At 43.2% G+C, this 26,609-nt stretch overlaps 1 protein-coding gene across 1 annotated transcript in view; it reads left to right on the top strand.

Moving 5' to 3' along the window:
- Nucleotides 1-8,297: 8,297 nt before the first annotated feature.
- LOC118375277 (collagen alpha-1(XXIV) chain) overlaps nt 8,298-26,609 on the top strand; it is a 237,162-nt gene continuing 218,850 nt past the window's right edge. The window contains exon 1 of the mRNA XM_052462099.1: nt 8,298-8,794. Within this exon, the coding sequence (XP_052318059.1) occupies nt 8,739-8,794 (56 nt within the window). The 5' untranslated portion in view covers nt 8,298-8,738. The remainder of the gene's footprint in view (nt 8,795-26,609) is intronic.

Below are 26,609 nucleotides of genomic sequence, written 5' to 3'. Positions count from 1 at the left end.
AGGTATAGGAAAACTTCTGGTCAAGGCATTACTATCCTGCGATGATGGCAAATGCAGAGTCACATCCGAGCACGTGCTCCTCTGTCCTCAGAGAGACTTTCTTTGATGGGAAAACAGTGCTTGACTTGACACACTGCTGCAAAAGGATAGCTCCGGTCCGTTCCGTGATACAACAACTATCAAACGCACCACAGTACCTAACCCACCATAAGATTAATGTTACCCTATATCATTAATAATACTGATTTCTATGATCCAGAGCCATATACTGTCCTCAGTTGGTCCCTCTGGAATTTTTAGATGGTGATGGCTGGACGTTTTGTCTCTGTGCTTCTTTCAAAGAGCCTGGCTCTTTGGCTTGGTGAGCTGAGGAGCTCCCTGGGTTCCACCTGGGGATTTGAGGCAGGAACTGCTCTGTCTCCTCTCCAGCGCCATCATCCTCCCTAAACATCAAACCATATGCACTAGCTTTCTGAGCGGGAGAGGGAGGCTGAGAGAAAGAGAGAGAGAGACACAGGGAGAGAGGTGCTGAGGGAGGGAGAGGCTGGGGTAAAGAGAGAGAGAGAGAGAGAGAGAGAGAGAGAGAGAGAGAGAGAGAGAGAGAGAGAGAGAGAGAGAGAGAGAGAGACAGGGAGAGAGAGGCTGAGGCTGGGGTAAAGAGAGAGAGAGAGAGAGAGAGAGAGAGAGAGAGAGAGAGAGAGAGGCTGAGGGAGGTATGACTCTCAGCCCTGTCACTGACGGGCTGACTGACTCACAGAGCCATGTTTGTTCTAGGGTAATGGGTCAATCTGGAGGAATGGTGGAAGTGGGTCAAAGCTTGTTCTTGTGGAAAATTGTGAGCATTATCTTTTTTTCTTAAAATAAAGGAGGGCCCATTTTAATGGGGGTAACGTAAAGTTATAATAAAGTTATAATCGTTGTATGATACAGTCGCTTCAGAAAGTATTCACATAATTTAACATGTGTTGCTTTCCTAGACACAATACCACATAATTTCAAAGTTGAATTATGTAATTAGACATTTTAACTAATTAATTAAAAATGAAAAGCTGAAATCTCTTGAGTCAATAAGTATTCAACCACTTTGTTATGGTTTACAAGTCACATAATAAGCTGCATGCTCACTCTGTGTGAACTAATAGTGTTTAACATGATTTCTGAATGACTACCTCATCTCTGTACCCCACACATAAAATTATGTGTAAGGTCCCTCAGTCGAGCAGTGAATTTCAAACACAGATTCAACCACAAAGACCTGGGAGGTTTTCCAATGCCTCAAAAAGAAGGGCACCTATTGGTAGAAAAAAAGCTGACATTGAATATCCCTTTGCGCATGGTGAAGTTATTAATTACACTTTGGGTGGTGTATCAATACACCCAGTCACCACAAATATACAGGTGTCCTCCTAACTCAGTTGCTGGAGAGGAAGGAAACCACTCAGGGATTTCACCACGAGGCCAATGGTGACTTTAAAACAGTTACAGAGTTGAATGGCTGTGATAGAAGAAAACTGATCTATCAACAACATTGTAGTTACTTCCCAATACTAACCTAAATGACAGAGTGAAAAGAAGGAAGCCTGTACAGAATACAAATATTCCAAAAAGCATGCATCCTGTTTGCAATAAGGCACTAAAGTAAAACTGCCAGAAATGTGGCAAAGAAATTACCTTTATGTCCTGACTACAAAGGGTTATGTTTGGGGTAAATCCAGCACAGCAAATCACTGAGTACCACACTATTCTCAAGCACGGTGGTGGTTGCATCATGTTATGGGTATGCTTGTCATTGGCAAGGAATAGGGATTTTTTTAGGATAAAAAGAAATGGAATAGAGCTAAGCACAGGCAAAATCCTAGAGGAAACCCTGGTTCAGTCTGTTTTCCAACAGACACTGGGAGACAAATGTACCTTTTAGCAGGACAATAACCTAAAACACACGGCCAAATATACACTGGAGTTGCTTAAATCGTCTTCAAAATCTATTGCAAGACTTGAAAATGGCTGTCTAGCAATGATCAACAACCAACTTTTACTATCTTGTCTCATCGCAGCAACAGGCTCGGGAGAGTTATGTGGACTCCGAAACATGACCCGCCAAGCCGCGCTTCTTAAAACCCGCTCGCTTAACCCGGAAGCCAGCTGTACTAATGTGTCAGAGGAAACACCATTCAACTGACGACAGAGGACAGCCTGCAGGCTCCTGACCTGCTACAAAGAGTCGCGAGAGCACCATGAGCCAAGCAAAGCCCTCTCGGTCAAACCCTCCCCTAGTCCGGACGATGCTGGGCCAGTTGTGCCCCGCCCTATGGGACTCCCGGTCACAGCCTGTTGTGACACAGCCTAGGATCAAAACCGAGGCTGTAGTGATGCCACAATACTGTGATGCAGTGCCTAAGACTGCTGCGCCACTCGGGAGGCTCTGTATTTCATTATCAATACATTTGCTAAAATGTCTAAAAACATGTTTTCACTTTTTCTTTGTGGAGTATTGTGTGTAGATGGGTGAGAACAAAATCTATTTAATCCATTTTGAATTCAGGCTGTAACAGAACAACATGTGGAATAAGTTAAGGGGTATGCATACTTTCTGGAGACACTGTACATACGGTATTGTAACTTCTTTCAGGAGCAGGAGTAAATTAGTTACTTTTTCTCCCACCTAATCAGTATAAACCAAATCCACAGGAGCTTGACCTGAATAATAACCACTGTCAGTGTCTGGTGTTTACAAAACTCAAATTAATCACTTTTTTCTCTTAGAAAACAATGGTTCCAAAAAGGTTCTCTGGCCATCCCCAGAGGAGAATCCTTTTTGTTCCAGGTACAACTATTTTGGGTTCCATGTAGAACCCTCTGTGGAAAGGGTTTTACATGGAACCCAAAAGGGTCCTTCAAATGGTTCTCCTATGGGGACAGCCGGAGAACTGTTTTAGGTTCTAGAGTGTATCAAAGTACATAATTCATCCTTGAAGCTTAAAGTAACAGTCCAGTGAAAATCTCACTTTAAAAGACTATATTCTGTTAACTCATACACAAATAATGGTGTTGACTCAGGGAGGAGGTTGCCAGGTGGTAGTTTCTGCATGTGCCTTGACTTGCACTGGTGCAGGAGGAGCTTCTGTATTCATCCCTGAGCACCAGCTGGTGTTTGATTTCACCAATTACTGACATGTGACATCACAGATTGGATCTCACTCTTTGGCTTGTGTCCATCATTGCTCCATTCATTGATGATTAAGGTTAGGGGCCTAAAAGGAACAAAAATGCACTTTGAACTGTATCCTCTCACAAAGGTGACAAAGCCAACATTTATGTTGAATGGAGGGATACTGTTGTTAAATGAAGTTGAGCAGAAGTTCTGTTAATATATTGTTAGAAAACAAGGTTCCAAATACTCTTAGAAAACAAGGTTCCAAATGGTTTTTCAACTGTCACCATAGGATAACTATTTTTGGTTCTAGGGAGAGAATCCTTTTTGGTTCCAGGTAGAACTATTTTGGGATCCATGTAGAACCCTCTGTGGAAAGGATACTACCTGGAACCAAAAAGGGTTCTCCTATGGGGACAACTGAATAACCTTTTTAGGTTCAATTATTTTTTTGCCACTCGTCATTGTTACCTCCACTTTGGCACAGAGGAGGCCTTAAGAATAAAATGACAACCATTTCAATGGAGAAGAAAAAGCAGTACCTTAGGTGATACAACAACATTAATGTAGAAACCAATAGATAAATGAATATGAGGTTAGCTCTGGGTCTGGTGTAGTCAAGATGAACCCAGTTTCACTGACAAGTGGTCAGTCTTACAGGCTTTAGTGAAAACTTTAGTTAATCCCTTCAAGGAATTGTCATCCCTACTAAGGTTTCTGCTCATCAGGACATGTAGCAATACTTCTCACAGACTAAGGCTGCAAACACAGACCACTGGAGGGGAGGGAGAGAGAGGGAAAAACACCAACAAATACACAAATCCTGCTAGAAGAGGGAAATCTGAGCCTTCTACACATGATTTGTATGTATTGATGAATCACATATATGCTTACAGTATGTCTATTTTATTATAATCTATATCTGACTAACCGAAGGGGCATATACAGTATCCATGGATTCCACAGCCTCGGTCATCCCTATTCATATACAGTATGAGATTGGAGTTCTGTTACTCTATAGGATTCTCTTATTGTTGCTCTCTCACTCTATCTGCTACAGTACAGGATACTCTGATTGATGCTCTGTCACTCTATCTGCTACAGTACAGGATACTCTGATTGATGCTCTGTCACTCTATCTGCTACAGTACAGGATACTCTGATTGATGCTCTGTCACTCTATCTGCTACAGTACAGGATACTCTGATTGATGCTCTGTCACTCTATCTGCTACAGTACAGGATACTCTGATTGATGCTCTGTCACTCTATCTGCTACAGTACAGGATACTCTGATTGATGCTCTGTCACTCTATCTGCTACAGTACAGGATACTCTGATTGATGCTCTGTCACTCTATCTGCTACAGTACAGGATACTCTGATTGATGCTCTGTCACTCTAGCTGCTACAGTACAGGATACTCTGATTGATGCTCTGTCACTCTAGCTGCTACAGTACAGGATACTCTGATTGATGCTCTGTCACTCTATCTGCTACAGTACAGGATACTCTGATTGATGCTCTGTCACTCTATCTGCTACAGTACAGGATACTCTGATTGATGCTCTGTCACTCTATCTGCTACAGTACAGGATACTCTGATTGATGCTCTGTCACTCTATCTGCTACAGTACAGGATACTCTGATTGATGCTCTGTCACTCTATCTGCTACAGTACAGGATACTCTGATTGATGCTCTGTCACTCTATCTGCTACAGTACAGGATACACTGATTGATGCTCTGTCACTCTATCTGCTACAGTACAGGATACTCTGATTGATGCTCTGTCACTCTATCTGCTATAGTATAGGACTCTCTGATTGGTTTTCAGTCACTATCTGCTACAGTATACGACTCTCTCTCTGATGTGACCTGATTATGACCTGATCATTATTGTTTTTGGCTTGAGCCTAAAATAGCACAGAACCAACACGGGCCTCCCATCAACTACAGTTTTATTGCAATAAAAGCCTAAGAAAAAAGGATATAGGCCACCAACACTGTCTGCATGCCAAGATCGGTGGTAAAATGTGAATGTTAAAGTAACTGTTCTGTGTTTCCAGTTTTCTATGAAATATGACCTATAGTTATTTACAATATGAGTGAAATAGTTTTCCTTCCCATTGTTTTATTAAGTATATTTAAAAGCAACTTTTCTGTTTTGTAATGGTGTGGGCTGTCATGTTCTGACCATAGTTCTGTTATTTGTTATTCTTTGTTTTAGTATGGTCAGGGCGTGAGTTGGGGTGGGCAGTCTGTTTGTTTTTCTATATTGGTTTTGTGTTCGGCCTGGTATGCTTCTCAATCAGAGGCAGGTGTCGTTAGTTGTCTCTGATTGAGAATCATACTTAGGTAGCCTGGGTTTCACTGTTGGTTTGTGGGTGTTTGTTTCCGTGTGTGGGTTTGGGCCACACAATACTGTTTCGGTTTTGTAAATTCACGTCATCGCTTATTGTTTTGATTCAGTGTTCAGTGCTTTCTTTATTAAAATCATCATGAACACTTACCACGCTGCGCTTTGGTCCGATCCTTACTCCTCCTCAGACGAAGAGGACGATATCCGTTACAGAAACACCCACCACAAGAGGACCAAGCAGCGTGGTAACGGGCAGCAGCAGCAGCCGAAAACACAAGACTCCTGGACTTGGGAGGAGATTTTTGACAGCAAGGGACCCTGGGCACAGGCAGGGGAATATCGCCGCCCTAAAGCAGAGCTGGAGACAGCGAAAGCGGAGAGGCGCCAGTATGAGGAGGCAGCACGGCAGCGTGGCTGGAAGCCCGAGAGGCAGCCCCAAAAATGTCTTGGGGGGACACGGGGAGTGTGGCTACGTCAGGTAGGAGACCTGAGCCAACTCCCCGTGCTTACCGGCGAGCGAGAGGGACCGGGCAGGCACTGTGTTATGCGGTGGAGCGCACGGTGTCTCCGGTGCGTTTGCATAGCCCGGTGCGGTACATTCCAGCTCCTTGTATCGGCCGGACTAGAGTGGGCATTGAGCCAGGTGCCATGAAGCCAGCTCTAAGCATCTGGTCTCCAGTGCATCTCCTCGGTCCCGCGTGCATGGCACCAGCCCTCCGCTGGCAGCCCTCCCCACCAGGCTGTCTCTCCGTCTTCTCCCTACAAGTGCTCCCGCCTGTCCAGCGCTGCCAGAGCCTTCCTCCTGCCTAGGGCTGTCAGAGTCTCCCGTCTGTCTTGAGTCGCCAGAGTCTCCCGTCTGTCCTGAGCCACCAGAGTCTCCCGTCTGTCCTGAGCCGCCATAGCCGCCAGTCTGTCCTGAGCCGCCAGAGCCACCAGTCTGTCCTGAGCCGCCAGAGCCGCCAGTCTGTCCTGAGCTGCCAGAGCCGCCAGTCTGTCCTGAGCTGACAGAGCCGCAAGTCTGTCCTGAGCCGCTAGAGCCGCCAGTCTGTCCTGAGCCGCCAGAGCCGCCAGTCTGTCCTGAGCCCCAGGAGCCACCAGAGCTGCCAGTCAGCCAGGAGCCGCCAGTCAGCCAGGAGCCGCCAGAGCCGTCAGTCAGCCATGAGCCGCCAGAGCCGTCAGCCAGCCAGGAGCTGCCAGAGCCGTCAGTCAGCCAGGAGCCGCCAGAGCTGTCAGTCAGCCAGGAGCCGCCAGTCAGCCAGGAGCCGCCAGAGCCGTCAGTCAGCCAGGCGATGCCAGAATCGCCCTTCAGAGCCGTCAGCCGCCAGAGCCGTCAGCCAGCCAGGAGCCGCCAGTCAGCCAGGAGCCGCCAGAGCTGTCAGTCAGCCAGGCGATGCCAGAATCGCCCTTCAGAGCCGTCAGCCGCCAGAGTCTCCCGCCTGTCCGGCGCTGCGGGACCCGTGGCGAGGGTCCCCAGTCCGAGGTCGGCGGCGATGGTCGCCGCTCATAAGAGGCCAAGGGGGCGGTTGAGGAGGCGGACAAAAACTATGGTGAAGTGGGGTCCACGTCCCGCGCCAGAGCCGCCACCGCGGACAGATGCCCACCCAAGACCCTCCCCTATAGGTTTAGGTTTTGCGGCCGGAGTCCGCACCTTTGGGGGGAGAGTACTGTCACGTTCTGACTATAGTTCTGTCATTTTATTCTTTGTTTTAGTATGGTCAGGGTGTGAGTTGGGGTGGGAAGTCTATGTTTGTTTTTCTATGTTGGTTTTTGTGCTCTGCCTGGTATGGTTCTCAATCAGAGGCAGGTGTCGTTAGTTGTCTCTGATTGAGAATCATACTTAGGTAGCCTGGGTTTCACTGTTGGTTTGTGAGTGTGTGTTTCCGTGTGTGTGTTTGGGCCAAACGGTACTGTTTCGGTTTTGTAAATTCACGTCATTGTTTATTGTTTTGATTCAGTGTTCAGTGCTTTCTTTATTAAAATCATCATGAACACTTACCACGCTGCGCTTTGGTCCGATCCTTACTCCTCCTCAGGACGATATCCATTACATGGGCGTTTACCAGCAACAGAATGGTGTGGCCGTATACCGGTCAATGAAATTTTGAATGTGAGTAGACCGCTGATTGGCCAGCTCATCCTCCTCAGGAATCAACAACATTATTCATCCTCCCTCCAGGGGTAACATAGTCAATTTAAATCCAAGATGCTCCAATTGGTATGTTATGTTAGGTTTCGTATGGTATGTATTAATTTGAAGATGTCCATCATCCATTTCGTATGATATGTTACGAATTAAAATGTTTATTATATGTTACAAATTGCAATTCATACAATATGTTACAAATTTGGTCAAATGCATTATGTTACAAATTCCAATTTGTTGTGGCTAAAATGAGCTAGGTGGCTAATGTTAGCTGGAATATGGGTTAAGGTTAGGGTTAGGAGTTAAGTTAAAGGGTTAAGGATAGGGTTATGGGAAAAGTTAGCTAACATGCTAAGTAGTTGCAAAGTAGCTAAAAAGTAACAAGTAGTTGCAAAGTTACTAATTAGCTAAAATTGTCCGTGAAGAGATTTGAACACTCAACATTTGGGTTGCTAGACGTTCCCGTTATACGCTCGCCCATCTACTCAACCAACCATTATATTTACTTTTTGCGTTAATTAACTCTCTGTCTTATGTAACCATACTAAACATATATTATACTAATTTGATAGTGCCGGATTTACGTTTACTATGTTACTTCTAGTTTATGAGACCGGGCTGTGCCTGGAGGTTTAAGTACAGAGCTGGCTGCGCTCTCTCTCTATCTGTCTGTTGGAGACCACTCAATAGAAAGCATCGAACTCGGATTCCTCTTATGCCACTGTAAATATCACATTTAAATAGTGTATTTCTTTGTCGCACTGCTCTTTCTCGTCATACATTGATTTCTATCTACAGTCACCAGCCTACTTGCGTGCGCGCCTCTTTGGTAGGTCGAGAGAGAAAGTAAGCACTGCGCTCTGCAAACCGCAAAGCAAATGAGTTGGGGGAGAAGTTTTGAGTGAGTGGGAAAGCCGTGCTTGCTCCTTGGACTGCATACAATGAGGAAATTCTGAGGTGGCATTCTTCGTTCAGTTACGCTTCCTTTGGTTGTATGTAACTAATGGCTAGCTCATGAACCTGGATCCTCTTGCGTGGAATTCTGTTTTCACTTAGAACTCTGCTGCCTGGACAAATGCATACAAATGCATTTAGGAGCCCAACGGACAAGGAGTGGACACGTTTCTCCAACAGCAATAACGTGAGTAAGAAATAATAGCCTCACAGAAAAATGCATAGCCTAATGTAGACGATTCGATTGTAAAATGCAGACAAACACAAATAGAAGTAATGCAACAGAAATGGATATGCAGCTTGAAAGTGCAATTTAACCAATTTTCCTTTTCCAGACCTGTTCTGACAGGTCTGTGAAGGGAATCAGCGGAGTTTATTTAGCTTGTAGGCATTTTCATTGAACCTATAGAGGACACTGATCAGCACCAGCCTAATCTTAGCAAGCAATTATATAAAGCAGAGATTGTAACTAGGTTGCCAAAAACGTGAAGCCAAAAAACTTAAGCAAGCTGTTCGGTCGAATTGATCGTTTGTAATGGATGGTAGATTAATTCATTGGGTGTTAAATTCAGCATTGATCTTGCTCAATGTTGTTAAGCGCTCGCGTACAACCAGCGGTCGTGGCTTTGACCTCTCCAACAGTCATGCTGCGCGCACAATTGATCTACCAGCTAATCCTGTCAACCCGGTACTGGCTGCTTGAAGAACGAAAAGGGAAGTCCTCTCTTTTCTCCCTCTCTCTCCCATCATTCCGCTACTATTTTTTTTTCTTCTTTTTGGGCATTTTGTCACGTAGGCTACACATAACTGTTCTGTAAAGTTTGGAGACTACGTTTTATTGCGCAACAATGGACCGACTTTGGAGGCTTTTACCAACAACCGGTCTAATCAAAAAGTTAGAACAGTCCTTGATGTTGACAAAACATAGGGAAATAATGCCTTATTCAGAATAATAGCAAGAAAATAATGCTTTATTTTCAATCAATTGTCCATAACATCCAAAAACAGTGTATAACTGGAGGGCAGTCATCCAGTCGGAGTGAAATTCCTATTGTTTCGAATCAAAAACACTCCAGATAAGGAACGCGGACTAAAATGGACAACTGTTCAGTTTCCAAAAACATAATAATTCCTACTATTCTGTAGAACCTGTCCAGTACAGAATCAGATGACTGGCCGACAGACTGATGCGCAATTGACCACAGCGGTTGCTCTGATTGAAAATATACTCTATAGCAGTTATGCCTAAACATTCCAAATGTGTGTATTGAATATTTACATCTAGGCATGTTGTTTATTTGCTGTTACATTTGGCTGGGACTAATTGAGCCCGTATAGAAATCTACATGGAAGCATAATAGCATTAAGACCACAGAGCAAAACTAAGCAAGAAACGTTGCCAAGCTGTCTTTATAAATATAGTACCAGTCAAACGTTTGGACACACCTACTCATTCAACGGGTTTTCTTTCCTTTTTTTGCAGAATAATAGTGAAGACATCAAAACTATGAAATAACACATATGGAATCATGTAGTAACCAAAATGACAGCTTTGCACACGCTTGGCATTCTCTCAACCAGCTTCATGAGGTAGTCACCTGGAATGCTTTTCCAACAGTCTTGAAGGAGTTCCCACATATGCTGAGTACTTGTTGCCTGCTTTTCCTTCACTCTGCAGTCCAACTCATCCCAAACCATCTAATTTGGTTTGAGGTCAGGTGATTGTGGAGGACAGGTCATCTGATGCAGCACTCCATCACTCTCCTTCTTGGTCAAATAGCCCTTACACAGCCTGGAGGTGTGTTGGGTCATTGTCCTGTTGAAAAACAAATAATAGTCCCACTAAGCGCAAACCAGATGAGATGGCGTATCACTGCAGAATGCTGTGGTAGCCATGCTAGGTAAGTGTGCCTTGAATTCTAAATTAATAACAGACAGTGTCACCAGCAAAGCACCCCCACACCATCCCACCTCCTCCTCCATGCTACACATGCAGAGATCATCTGTTCACCTACTCTGCGTATCACAATGTTGGAACCAAAAATCAAAAATTTGGACCAAAGGACAGATTTCACCTGTCTAATGTCCATTACTCGTGTTTCTTGGCCCAAGCAAGCCTCTTCTTCTTATTGGTGTCCTTTGGTAGTGGTTTCTTTGCAGTATGAAGACCTGATTCACGCAGTCTCCTCTGAATAGTTGATGTTGAGATGTGCAGTTAATTGTCCATTTCTGAGGCTGGTAACTCTAATGAACTTAACCTCTGCAGCAGAGGTAACTCTGGATCTTTTTTTCCTGTGGCAGTCCTCATGAGAGCCAGTTAAATCATAGTGCTTGATGGTTTTTGCGACTGCACTTGAAGAAACTTTCAAAGTTCTTGACATTTTCCGCATTGACTGACCTTCATGTCTTAAAGTAATTATGGATTGTCATTTCTCTTTGCTTATTTGAGCTGTTTTTGCCATAATATGGACTTGGTATTTTACCAAATATGACTATCTTTTGTATACCACCCCTACCTTGTCACTGATTGGCTCAAACGCATTAACCTCTTAAGCGCACCCGACACGCAGGCGTGCCATCTAGCCATCTGGAAATGCAAATGCGCTACGCTAAATGCTAATAGCACAAGTTAAAACTCAAACGTTCATTAAAAACGTTCATTGTTGGCACTCCTAGATGTCCCATAAACATCACTATTGGGTCTTTTTTTTTCAATTAAATCGGTCCATATATACCCTAAATATCGATCTATGAAAAGTGTGTGATCCAGGAAAAAACACAGTTTTAAAACGCAAAGTCATTTTTTAAAATTAAAAAAGTTGACGATAAACTTTCACAAAACACTTCGAAATACTTTTGTAATCCAACTTTAGGTATTAGTAAACGTTAATAATCTATCAAATTGATCTCGGGGCGATGTGTATTGAATAGCTCCACGTCTTCAAATCATGTTCGGAAATTTCTCCTCCAAAACATCCTGTCGGAGACCGGAAGGAATGGGCTCTCTCTTACTCGTTTGACCAAGAAACAAAGCCCAGGCAATTGACAAGACTGGCGACATCGTGTGGAAGCTGTAGGACTTGCAATCTCAGCCCCATGTAATTTGCTTCCCCATAGACAATACATGCAAGTGGCACATGGATATTTTTCCCAGTTTTCGGTGATCAGTTTTTCTTGCGCTTTTCGATGAAACACACGCTCTGTTATAGTCACAGCTGTGATTTAACCAGTTTTAGAAACGTCAGAGTGTTTTCTATGCACACATACTAATCATATGCATATACTACATTCCTGGCATGAGTAGCAGGATGCTGAAATGTTGTGCGATTTTTAACAGAATGTTCGAAAAAGTAAGGGGTAGGCTTAAGTGGTTTTAAGAAGGAAAGAAATTCCACAAATGAACTTTTAAGACGGCACACCGGTTAAATTGAAATGCATTACAGGTGACTACCTCATGAAGCTGGTTGAGAGAATGCCAAGTGTGTGTAAAGCTGTCATCAAGCCAAATAGTGGCTTGTTGAAGCATCTCGAATATAACACTTACCTTGATCTGTTTAACACTTTATTGGTTACTACATGATTCCATATGTGTTATTTCATAGTTTTATAGCTTCACTATTATTCTACAATGTAGAAAATAGTAAAAAATAAAGAAAAACCCTTGAATGAGTGTGTCCCAACTTTTGATTGGTACTGTATATAACGAAACCCTATAAGATGTAAAAGTGCAAAGCCAGTAGCCAGACACTCACCTTTTTTGGAAATGTCTTGTATGAGTAGGCTATTATTCATTAATCTATCCAAAAGTATGCATTGTGCGTATTCCACCTGGGACCATTATGGAGTAGACCAGGAAATGTATGAGATGTGTGTATATAACAGAAGATTTTCACTGAGAGGAGTTAGTGTATGCTTCACTGGTGCAGTGACATGCAGTGAGAGCAGAGTGGTGGTTCCCGAGGAGAGTTTCTAGCTTGACAATCACTCACTGGTATGTGTGTGGTTGACTCTGAAGCCAGCCAGTGGTTTGTGTGCCTGGAATACTAGCCTAACTCTCTCATAGACCTGACAAAGGTCAGGTCTATGAGAAAATTACACAGTTGCTACCGCTCTCTTGGAGGAAGATATAACCATATAACCATATAATTTTGTTATGGTCTATAGCCAATTTTGGTATTGTCCTGGTTACGACTTCCATGTCTTGCCTGTGGTGAATACACGACACAGTTGTGGTGAATACCCTGCCATAAACGGCCACTACAGTGTCTGTGGTGAATACCCTGTCATAGACAGCCACTAAACAGTGTCTGGGGTGAATACCCTGCCATAAACGGCCACTACAGTGTCTGTGGTGTATACCCTGCCATAGACGACCACTAAACAGTACCTGTGGTGAATACCCTACCATAAACTACCACTTCAGTGTCTGGGGTGAATACCCTACCTTAGACGGCCATTACACAGTGTCTGTGGTGAATACCCTGTCATAGACGGCCATTACACAGTGTCTGGGGTGAATACCCTGCCATAGACAGCCAATAAACAGTGTCTGTGATGAATACCCTGCCATAGACGGCCATTAGACAGTGTCTGTGGTGAATACCCTGCCATAAATGGCCACTTCAGTGTCTCTGGTGAATACCCTGCCATAGACGCCCACTAAACAGTGTCTGGGGGTGAATACCCTGCCACAAACGGCCACTACAGTGTCTGTGGTGAATACCCTGCCATAGACGGCCACTAAACAGTGTCTAGGGTGAATACCCTGCCATAGGCGGCTAATAAACAGTGTTTGTGGTGAATACCCTGCCATATATGTTCACTACACAGTGTCTGTGGTGAATACCCTGCCATAGACGGCCACTACACAGTGTCTGTGGTGAATACCCTGCCATAGACGGCCACTACACAGTGTCTGTGGTGAATACCCTGCCATAGACGGCCACTACACAGTGTCTGTGGTGAATACCCTGCCATAGACGGCCACTACACAGTGTCTGTGGTGAATACCTTGCCATGAACGACCACTACACAGTGTCTGTGGTGAATACCCTGCCATAGACGACCACTACACAGTGTCTGTGGTGAATACCCTGCCATGGATGACCACTACACAGTGTCTGTGGTGAATACCCTGCCATAGACGGCCACTACACAGTGTCTGTGGTGAATACCCTGCCATAGACAGCCACTACACAGTGTCTGTGGTGAATACCCTGCCATGGACGGCCACTACACAGTGTCTGTGGTGAATACCCTGCCATGGACGGCCACTACACAGTGTCTGTGGTGAATACCCTGCCATAGACGGCCACTACACAGTGTCTGTGGTGAATACCCTGCCATGGACGGCCACTACACAGTGTCTGTGGTGAATACCCTGCCATGGACGGCCACTACACAGTGTCTGTGGTGAATACCCTGCCATGGACGGCCACTACACAGTGTCTGTGGTGAATACCCTGCCATGGACGGCCACTACACAGTGTCTGTGGTGAATACCCTGCCATAGACGGCCACTACACAGTGTCTGTGGTGAATACCCTGCCATGGACGGCCACTACACAGTGTCTGTGGTGAATACCCTGCCATGGACGGCCACTACACAGTGTCTGTGGTGAATCCCCTGCCATGGACGACCACTACACAGTGTCTGTGGTGAATACCCTGCCATGGACGGCCACTACACAGTGTCTGTGGTGAGAGAAGTGAAGTCTGAGTGTGAATGAATGGACCTGAGAAGGATCAAGTTACTTGCCTGGTTACCCAGATTCTTTGCTCCTGCCAAACGTTATGCCACACCCTCAGACTTTAGTTTCTTCTCCGCAGTGATTCTGGATCTGAGTACCTCCCAGACTTTGTCTTGTACAACACCCCTCATTTTGACGACACCACAAACAACTTCAATGCCGGCAGTCTCAGACTGAAGTATGCAGAGAACGATAGAGCAGCGTAGGAATTCAGTTTGAATCGCAGGCATCTAAGTTACACCATGTGGGTCAGGTCATGTGAAACAACCTACACAGCGCTGAACCACTTTCAACATGACTCCTCTTTGGTAATCAGCCTCCCTCAAATGTGGCTGTGGGTGGCTAATGTCTATCCCATTTGGTTGGAAAATACACTTTTAACATGAAGTTACACATATATAGCACCATGTAATAATGTTTTTGTTGTGTGTGTATAATAACATGTTACCACTACATAGTAAGTACACGATAATAACTCATCTGACTTTGGCAATTTTTCTGTCTTCAATTCATGTACGTCATCTGTAGTACTGTATGTAGCTGAGCGATAACATCCTGGTTACCAAAACAGAGGTCAAGTCAGTAGCTACCTGGTATAAAGGCAGGCAGCTTAATGTAAAATGATCCCTTGTTGGGTGATCAGTGTCTGGTAGGATTTTTGGCCTGTCTGTGTGAGTGAGTGTGTGTGTTTAGCTCTCCCCACATCTGCAGTGTACCCTGCGACAGGAAAAGGGCAAACCAATAAAGCCGTCTGGAAGTTTACTCACAGCCCTTTGTCTGCTAGTTGTCTTGTGGGCTAAGTCAATCTTTACATTTGTGTGCAATGAACTCTTGACTCTGTGACCAATTCTGAGTGTTGACAAGCTGTCGTGGTACTACTTAGCTTATCCTTTGTATTGGAACCACACAGAGACCGATGCCTGGTTTACAATAATAGGGCTGAACTGAAATGAACTGTGCTGGCTTTTTACATTGTCTTTTGCAGCATGGTGCCAGCAAATACGGTGGATGTGTAACCAGGCCAGCCCAGTATAGCTCAGCTTGGTTTGGCTCAGCTTGTCCCAATAAGGTGAAGCAGGCAATAGTGGAATAGCAATGTGTGATAGAATAATGAGCCTCGGGACTTGGAAAGTGTTTATCTGCTAGCTCAAGTGCTGATGGCTATTTGGATCTGATTTATCAATCCAATGCCTATGTAATGAAGTCATAATCTGGATACAGGTGTTAGAGGTGGGAGGTTGCCAAGAGGAACAGCAATTGGACCCAGATCAATAACTCATTCATGTTGGAGAACGATGTTGGCGGTTTGACACTCAGAGAGGAACATGCAGAGACAGAACACAAATATTACTGAGGAACTCGCACATTCATTTCTCATTTATCTCTTATTAATTTCATTCAGAGAATTTCTGAACGCTTATTAGCATATAGCTAGCTAATCAAGGAATGTAACCTACCCTGGTGTTATGCTCACATGGTTGGCTACTTTCACTGTCTTGGATGTTTTGATATACAAGTGGAAATACAAGTCCCAGTCTCAGCGATAAAACCCAATCTCCCCTTTCCCTTGTGTTGTATGTTAGATTAGTAACTACCTCTACTCTGCTCTACTCTATGTTGACATCTGAACAGAGCTACTGAGCAGAGAGACAGACCATATAGCTGCCAAAGTGTCAGTCGTGTTTATTATAGAGGATGCATCTCAGGCCACAGGTCCATAAAATGCTTCCAGGTCTGACTGTTGTCTTGCTAGTTCACATGGTCTGTGTCTTTCTTTGTTATTATGTGTTAATGATGGACAGTAGTCTTTGTGCCCTTTGTGTTTATTCTGCATGATTTAGATGTACTTTCCATATACCAAAGGTTTAGCTTTGTGTCGTTGTATTTAGGGTAGTATTTCCCCATGATCTATCAATGCTTTTCCTTGTGTTGTAGGACAATATTTATTCAAAGACGTCTTCGCTGTACAAGGGCCATTGGGTTCAACATATTCACACCGGAGTTCAGTTCAGTATAGCTTATGGGAGGAAACATGTTGTTGGAGTTGTTATGTTGCAGCTAATTGATTCGCTAAGTGGCTTGCCAATTAGCCATGTAAATAATAACACTGTACTGTAAATGTAGCTGCTAACGAAATCTCACTCTGGCAGTTGTCATGAAACAGTATAAAGTTAGGAAAATTGCCTCCCTTTCCTTATGGAGATTATAAACAAGTGTTAAGTGGATTTTGTCGTGTTTGCCAAGTGAAAAGTACTCTATGCTTCCACTCTGCAGTTGTCAGCATGCTTCAGCTCGGCTCGCATACTCCCTTAAAAGACATTCTCTTGAAAAACTCGAAAAATCTGTCAGTAGTACTGTTTGTCCATTTTGAGACTCCATAGCCAGAATACACTTCCTCAAAATAGTCAGAATTAATCTAAGATAACTCAAGAAATCTGTCTTTAATTTTGACATTTTTGAAGAGGAGATATTAGTCGTGCAATTTTACATCTAACTATGTTTGTTGCAGTATTTCTCAATGAACAAATATGCATGAAAACGAGTCATCTGTCGTTGAATGACAACAAAGACTTTACTGAAGAATCCCAACTATTGACCTATCACGGGTGAAGGGGCGTAGACTTCGGCTACAGACTTCTGCTTGCATTAAGAAAAAAATGTGTGTTCTCGAACAACTCCAAAAAAACTTATCAAAGTCCAAAACGAACTAAAACATCACAAAATGTTGTTATAATATATGCACAGACTCTTCAGAACTGTTTCTGGTGGGAAGAATGCTGACGCCAAGGTGGGAAGAATGCTGATGCCAAGGTGAGAAGAAAGCTGACGCCAAGGTGGGAAGAATGCTGATGCCAAGGTGGGAAGAAAGCTGACGCCAAGGTGGGAAGAATGCTGATGCCAAGGTGGGAAGAATGCTGATGCCAAGGTGGGAAGAATGCTGATGCCAAGGTGGGAAGAAAGCTGACGCCAAGGTGGGAAGAATGCTGATGCCAAGGTGGGAAGAAAGCTGACGCCAAGGTGGGAAGAATGCTGATGCCAAGGTGGGAAGAATGCTGATGCCAAGGTGGGAAGAATGCTGATGCCAAGGTGGGAAGAATGCTGACGCCAAGGTGGGAAGAATGCTGACGCCAAGGTGGGAAGAATGCTGATGCCAAGGTGGGAAGAAAGCTGACGCCAAGGTGGGAAGAATGCTGATGCCAAGGTGGGAAGAAAGCTGATGCCAAGGTGGGAAGAATGCTGATGCCAATGTGGGAAGAATGCTGATGCCAAGGTGGGAAGAATGCTGATGCAAAGGTGGGAAGAAAGCTGATACCAAGGTGGGAAGAAAGCTGACGCCAAGGTGGGAAGAATGCTGATGCCAAGGTGGGAAGAATGCTGATGCCAAGGTGGGAAGAATGCTGACGCCAAGGTGGGAAGAAAGCTGACGCCAAGGTGGGAAGAAAACTGACGCCAAGGTGGGAAGAATGCTGATGCCAAGGTGGGAAGAAAGCTGATGCCAAGGTGGGAAGAATGCTGATGCCAAGGTGGGAAGAATGCTGATGCCAAGGTGGGAAGTATGCTGATGCCAAGGTGGGAAGAATGCTGACGCCAAGGTGGGAAGAAAGCTGACGCCAAGGTGGGAAGAATGCTGATGCCAAGGTGAGAAGAAAGCTGACGCCAAGGTGGGAAAAATGCTGATGCCAAGGTGGGAAGAATGCTGATGCCAAGGTGGGAAGAATGCTGATGCCAAGGTAGGAAGAATGCTGATGCCAAGGTGGGAAGAAAGCTGACGCCAAGGTGGGAAGAATGCTGATGCCAAGGTGGGAAGAAAGCTGACGCCAAGGTGGGAAGAATGCTGATGCCAAGGTGGGAAGAATGCTGATGCCAAGGTTGGAAGAAAGCTGACGCCAAGGTGGGAAGAATGCTGATGCCAAGGTGGGAAGAAAGCTGACGCGAAGGTGGGAAGAATGCTGATGCCAAGGTGGGAAGAATGCTGATGCCAAGGTGGGAAGAATGCTGACGCCAAGGTGGGAAGAATGCTGATGCCAAGGTGGGAAGAAAGCTGACGCTAAGGTGGGAAGAATGTTGACGTCAAGGGGGGAATGCTTTTACACCTGCATTGTTTGCTGTTTGGGGTTTTAGGCTGGGTTTCTGTACAGCACTTTGAGATATCAGCTGATGTACGAAGGGCTATATAAATACATTTGATTTGATTTGATTTGAAGAATGCTGATGCCAAGGTGGGAAGAAAGCTGACACCAAGGTGGGAAGAATGCTGATGCAAAGGTGGGAAGAATGCTGATGCCAAGGTGGGAAGAATGCTGCCGCCAAGGTGGGAAGAATGCTGATGCCAAGGTGGGAAGAAAGCTGACGCCAAGGTGGGAAGAATGCTGATGCCAAGGTGGGAAGAAAGCTGACGCCAAGGTGGGAAGAATGCTGATGCCAAGGTGGGAAGAAAGCTGACGCCAAGGTGGGAAGAATGCTGATGCAAAGGTGGGAAGAAAGCTGACGCCAAGGTAGGAAGAATGTTGACCCAAGGTGGGTCGCTCGACAACATCCGCTGAAATTGCAGAGCGCCAAATTCTAATGACAGAAATAGTAATAATAAACATTCATGAAAATACAAGTGTTATTCATCAGTTAAAAGCTTAACTTCTTGTTAATCCAGCCGCTTTGTCAGATATCAAAAAGGCTTTACGGCGAAAGGATACCATGCGATTATCTGAGGACAGCGCCCCGCTTACAAAAGCATACAAACATTTTCCAACCAAACAGAGGAGTCACGAAAGTCAGATATAGCGATAACATGAATCACTTACCTTTGAAGATATTCATCTGATTGCAATCACAAGGGTCCAAGCTACACAATAAATAGTCATTTTGTTATATAAAGTCTCTCTTTATATCCCAAAAACTCTGTTTTGTTGGCACGTTTTGTTCAGTAATCCACTGGCTCAAAGACGGTCAAAACATGCAGATGAATACATCCTAATAGTACTGGTAAAGTTTGTCGAAACATGTAAAACGATGTTTAGAATTAATCCTCAGGTTGTCAATTATCTAAATAAGTAATAATATTTCATCCGGACAATAGTGTATTCAATAGAAAGGAAAAACAACGAAGAGTGCGCACACGGTCACGCACGTAAACCAGTACTGCATGATTCTATAGTCCACTTACCAAAGGGTCTCATTCTTCTTAATTTTTCAGAAAACAAGCCTGAAACCATGTCTAAAGAATGTTGACATCTAGTGGAAGCCATAGGAACTGCAATCTGGTTCCTAACCCCTTATATGGTCAATAGGCTTTCAATGGAAAACCACTCACATAAAAAAAATCCCACTTTCTGGATGGATTTTCCTCAGGTTTCCACCAGCCATATCAGTTATGTTATACTCACAGACATTATGTTGACAGTTTTGGAAACCTTAGAGTGTTTTCTATCCAATACCACTATGCACTGGGCCTGAGTAACCGGCAGTTTACTTTGGACACGCTTGTCATCCAAACCTCAAAATACTGCTCCCTTGGCTGAAGAGGTAGCGCCTGAAATGGCTTCCTATTCCATATATAGTCCACTAATACCTGTGGCCCCTGGTCAAAGAAAGTGCACTATATAGGGCATAGGGTCCCATTTTGGAAGCCTATTCAGGGTGCAAATGGAGACCTTTCTGTGTCCTGGACACTGGACAGACTCTGCAGCAGATTATTTATAGTCTTGACATGGCACTCACTCCTCACATAGTGGCATTTCCCTGGGTCAACACAGCAGTGTTTGGGGAGCTTTGTTCTGCTTTCAGCAGTCGTTCCCATAAACCACTGGGATGGAAGGCATCAGGCATGTCTGTCTGAGTGTCTTCTTGTCATAGAGACAGGGATTTACCTCTAAATTGTATACGGAAATCCAGGGTTGATGTTAATTCCATTTAAATTCATTTAGTTCAGTTTACTTCCTGAATTGAAATTGAATTGACCCCCAGGCACCCTTCAAGCTTTTAGTAGTTTAAACACTCAACCTGGTCCATGCCATATTTAATCAAACCTGCAAAACAATTAAGGCAAATTCTCACAATTCCCACTATACGACACATTGTGTTGTCTGATGTCATCATTAAGTGTAGTGTAGTGAACCCAGAAGCCAGGTCTGTTCTGGAGCCAGGGAGCTGTGTGTATGAGGCTTTAAATAGCCCTACCGGAGACTGAGACAGAGACAAGGCTGTCAGAATCTACCTCGCATTGCCATTGGCTCTCTAAATATGGATTTAAGTGTTATAAACAGTATATAGTCCACTTTTCCACGCGTAAACCCACCAAGATTTTAAGCTTACCAGCTACTCCACTAAGGCCTTATAAATGACAGTTTTATCCTCCTACATATGAATCATTGTATTCATATAGCGTAAATGTTTTCCCCTTCCTGGAGTGTGGGGGGGGTATATGTCTGTATTTCCAGTTTTGGAATCTCACACCAGTATCTCGATGGGGAGCAGGTGTTCCTTCTTGTTCCCTTTCCCCCCCTCTCCCTCTCTCCGCTCTTCCTGCCCCCCTCCCTCCTCTCTCTCTCTCTCTCCCTCTCTCCGCTCTTCCTGCCCCCCTCCCTCCCTCTCTCTCTCTCTCTCTCTCTCTCTCTCTCTCTCTCTCTCTCTCTCTCTCTCTCTCTCTCTCTCTCCCTCCCTCTCTCTCTCTCTCTCTCTCTCCCTCTCCCTCTCCCTCTCTCTCTCTCTCTCTCCCTCTCTGTCTCTGTCTCTTTCTCCTTCTCTCTCTCTCTCTCTCTGGAAAAAAACAACATGTCTGCCTCCGTCTGTCACTCTATCTAACAACCAGGGCCACACACAAGCTGCTAAACCCTTGCTGTTGTATACCCCCTATACTTATACCTAACCACCATATCCCCTTACCTTATTTTGTCTATCAGAAAGAGGCCACACCGCAGGAGAGGAGAGAGCATGCTGTATGTCATTATTGCTCGCTATCCCTTGAAGTTACTGACCGTGGATTCAAACAGTTTTTAAAATAATTTAAAATACTTCATACTGTATGTGCCTGATTGAGCTTGCGTGGTTTTATGGACCAAAACCACAAACTCTGCCCATCTGTCACTCCAGGCAAGCTAGCGCAAACGCTCAATGTATTTGAGCCCAGTTCTGCTGTGTTATAGAATCGAATAGAATAAAACTTTGTCCTTCCAGGATGGAAACTTTTATTTGGCATCAGCTTCCATTAAAAGGATCACATATACATACATTCTCACATCATACACATTTTAACCAGTCAGTCCATCATGTTGCATACAGTACACTAACAACATAGATGACATTAATACATTCACTCACAAACAACCACTGTCCCAACTGCACTGGATAGATAAGTACACAATTTACTTGGCATTTAGTAAGGAACAAATTCATGTTTGAACATGTTCTTCTTGGCCATGAAGCGCCAGCCAGAAAGAAGCCTCTTGCACTGAAGGTGTAGAGAGGGTGTGAGAGTTCGCCAATGACAGCCAGGGCCTTCTTTTTGTTTGCCTTGCGGAACAGACTGCTCAAGTGTGCCTGTGGTTGACCAATTACTTTGCTGGCTGTGTTTACTATTCAGGTCAGTTTTCTTTTGCTCCTCACTCTCAGATTACCATACCAGACTGTCATAATGAATATGAGGACGCTCTCCACCAGCTCAGATTACCATACCAGACTGTCATAATGAATATGAGGATGCTCTCCACCAGCTCAGATTACCATACCAGACTGTCATAATGAATATGAGGACACTCTCCACCAGCTCAGATTACCATACCAGACTGTCATAATGAATATGAGGACGCTCTCCACCAGCTCAGATTACCATACCAGACTGTCATAATGAATATGAGGATGCTCTCCACCAGCTCAGATTACCATACCAGACTGTCATAATGAATTTGAGGACGCTCTCCACCAGCTCAGATTACCATACCAGACTGTCATAATGAATATGAGGATGCTCTCCACCAGCTCAGATTACCATACCAGATTGTCATAATGAATTTGAGGACGCTCTCCACCAGCTCAGATTACCATACCAGACTGTCATAATGAATATGAGGATGCTCTGCACCAGCTCAGATTACCATACCAGACTGTCATAATGAATATGAGGACGCTCTCCACCAGCTCAGATTACCATACCAGACTGTCATAATGAATATGAGGATGCTCTCCACCAGCTCAGATTACCATACCAGACTGTCATAATGGATATGAGGATGCTCTCCACCAGCTCAGATTACCATACCAGACTGTCATATTATGAGCACCAGCGACATTAGTTTGTTTGCTATAGATCGATAGCTCTTTGACGTTCACCCACTTAATGGGGCGGCAGGTAGCCTAGTGGTTAGAGCATTGGACTAGGAACCGGATGGTTGGAAGATCGAATCTCTGAGCTGACAAGGTAAAAATCTGTCATTCTTCCCCTGAACAAGGCAGTTAACCCACTGTTCCTAGGCCATCATAGAAAATAAGAGTTTGTTCATAATTTACATGCCAAGTTAAATAAAGATGGGAATGTGCTCAGGTGAAACTTTCTTTGAATTGCCACCATTCTCATTTTGTTAGAACACTACTCTCATCGTTATGATCGGACTGCCAAAGGCATCTTTTCTACGCTTTCCATGACAGCTATGATTATACATGCAGTACTTCTTGTCAATCTGATTGATTCTGTCTGGTCAGAATGCACACTTCATCTCTATGTCTCATTAATTCTCAATGTTATTATTATGTAAGTGTGTCCAATATATAGTTACTGTCTGAAGGGTTGTACTGTACTGGTCTGCACCTCCTGTATATATTGTCTCTAGCATGGAGAATCATCTTCAGCCATTTATATATTGTCTCTAGCATGGAGATTCATCTTCAGCCATTTATATATTGTCTCCATCATGGAGATTCATCTTCAGCCATTTATATATTGTCTCGAGCATGGAGATTCATCTTCAGCCATTTATATATTGTCTCTAGCATGGAGATTCATCTTCAGCCATTTATATATTGTCTCTAGCATGGAGATTCATCTTCAGCCATTTATATATTGTCTCTAGCATGGAGATTCATCTTCAGCCATTTATATATTGTCTCCATCATGGAGATTCATCTTCAGCCATTTATATATTGTCTCCATCATGGAGATTCATCTTCAGCCATTTATATATTGTCTCGAGCATGGAGATTCATCTTCAGCCATTTATATATTGTCTCTAGCATGGAGATTCATCTTCAGCCATTTATATATTGTCTCGAGCATGGAGATTCATCTTCAGCCATTTATATATTGTCTCCATCATGGAGATTCATCTTCAGCCATTTATATATTGTCTCCATCATGGAGAATCATCTCCAGCCATTTATATATTGTCTCCATCATGGAGATTCATCTTCAGCCATTTATATATTGTCTCTAGCATGGAGAATCATCTCCAGCCATTTATATATTGTCTCCATCATGGAGAATCATCTCCAGCCATTTATATATTGTCTCCATCATGGAGAATCATCTCCAGCCATTTATATATTGTCTCCATCATGGAGAATCATCTCCAGACATTTATATATTGTCTCTAGCATGGAGAATCATCTCCAGCCATTTATATATTGTCTCCATCATGGAGAATCATCTAAAGCCATTTATATATTGTCTCTAGCATGGAGAATCATCTCCAGCCATTTATATATTGTCTCTAGCATGGAGAATCATCTTCAGCCATTTATATATTGTCTCTAGCATGGAGAATAATCTCCAGCCATTTATATATTGTCTCTAGCATGGAGAATCATCTCCAGCCATTTATATATTGTCTCTAGCATGGAGAATAATCTCCAGCCATTTATATATTGTCTCCATCATGGAGAATCATCTCCAGCCATTTATATATTGTCTCTAGCATGGAGAATAATCTCCAGCCATTTATATATTGTCTCTAGCATGGATAATCATCTTCAGCCATTTATATATTGTCTCCATCATGGGGAATCATCTCCAGCCATTTATATATTGTCTCTAGCATGGAGAATCATCTTCAGCCATTTATATATTGTCTCCATCATGGATAATAATCTCCAGCCATTTATATATTGTCTCTAGCATGGAGAATCATCTTCAGCCATTTATATATTGTCTCCATCATGGAGAATCATCTCCAGCCATTTATATATTGTCTCTAGCATGGAGAATCATCTCCAGCCATTTATATATTGTCTCTAGAATGGAGAATCATCTCCAGCCATTTATATATTGTCTCCATCATGGAGAATCATATTCAGCCATTTATATATTGTCTCTAGAATGGAGAATCATCTTCAGCCATTTATATATTGTCTCCATCATGGAGAATCATCTCCAGCCATTTATATATTGTCTCTAGAATGAAGAATCATCTCCAGCCATTTATATATTGTCTCTAGAATGGAGAATCATCTCCAGCCATTTATATATTGTCTCCATCATGGAGAATCATCTCCAGCCATGTATATATTGTCTCTAGAATGGAGAATCATCTCCAGCCATTTATATATTGTCTCTAGAATGGAGAATCATCTCCAGCCATTTATATATTGTCTCCATCATGGAGAATCATCTCCAGCCATTTATATATTGTCTCTAGCATGGAGAATCATCTCCAGCCATTTATATATTGTCTCTAGCATGGAGAATCATCTCCAGCCATTTATATATTGTATCTAGCATGGAGAATCATCTCCAGCCATTTATATATTGTCTCTAGAATGGAGAATCATCTCCAGCCATTTATATATTGTCTCCATCATGGAGAATCATCTCCAGCCATTTATATATTTATTGTCTCTAGCATGGAGAATCATCTCCAGCCATTTATATATTGTCTCCATCATGGAGAATCATCTTCAGCCATTTATATATTGTCTCCATCATGGAGAATCATCTCCAGCCATTTATATATTGTCTCGAGCATGGAGATTCATCTCCAGCCATTTATATATTGTCTCCAGCATGGAGAATCATATTCAGCCATTTATATATTGTCTCCATCATGGAGAATCATCTCCAGCCATTTATATATTGTCTCTAGAATGGAGAATCATATTCAGCCATTTATATATTGTCTCTAGAATGGAGAATCATCTCCAGCCATTTATATATTGTCTCCATCATGGAGAATCATCTCCAGCCATTTATATATTGTCTCTAGCATGGAGAATCATATTCAGCCATTTATATATTGTCTCCATCATGGAGAATCATCTCCAGCCATTTATATATTGTCTCCATCATGGAGAATCATATCCAGCCATTTATATATTGTCTCTAGCATGGAGAATCATCTCCAGCCATTTATATATTGTCTCTAGAATGGAGAATCATATTCAGCCATTTATATATTGTCTCCATCATGGAGAATCATCTAAAGCCATTTATATATTGTCTCCATCATGGAGAATCATATTCAGCCATTTATATATTGTCTCCATCATGGAGAATCATCTCCAGCCATTTATATATTGTCTCCATCATGGAGAATCATATCCAGCCATTTATATATTGTCTCTAGCATGGAGAATCATCTCCAGCCATTTATATATTGTCTCCATCATGGAGAATCATATCCAGCCATTTATATATTGTCTCCATCATGGAGAATCATCTCCAGCCATTTATATATTGTCTCCATCATGGAGAATCATCTCCAGCCATTTATATATTGTCTCCATCATGGAGAATCATCTCCAGCCATTTATATATTGTCTCTAGAATGGAGAATCATATTCAGCCATTTATATATTGTCTCCATCATGGAGAATCATCTCCAGCCATTTATATATTGTCTCCATCATGGAGAATCATATCCAGCCATTTATATATTGTCTCTAGCATGGAGAATCATCTCCAGCCATTTATATATTGTCTCCATCATGGAGAATCATATCCAGCCATTTATATATTGTCTCTAGAATGGAGAATCATATCCAGCCATTTATATATTGTCTCTAGAATGGAGAATCATATTCAGCCATTTATATATTGTCTCTAGAATGGAGAATCATATTCAGCCATTTATATATTGTCTCTAGAATGGAGAATCATATTCAGCCATTTATATATTGTCTCTAGAATGGAGAATCATATTCAGCCATTTATATATTGTCTCTAGAATGGAGAATCATCTCCAGCCATTTATATTTTGTCTCACCATTCCTAGTATGTCATTGAAAATAAGAATTTGTTCTTAACTTAACTGACTTGCCTAGTTAAATAAAGGA

Source organism: Oncorhynchus keta, chromosome 1 (genome assembly GCF_023373465.1).
Source record: "Oncorhynchus keta strain PuntledgeMale-10-30-2019 chromosome 1, Oket_V2, whole genome shotgun sequence".
Taxonomy (NCBI): domain Eukaryota; kingdom Metazoa; phylum Chordata; class Actinopteri; order Salmoniformes; family Salmonidae; genus Oncorhynchus; species Oncorhynchus keta.
This window is presented reverse-complemented; position numbering and strand designations above follow the sequence as displayed.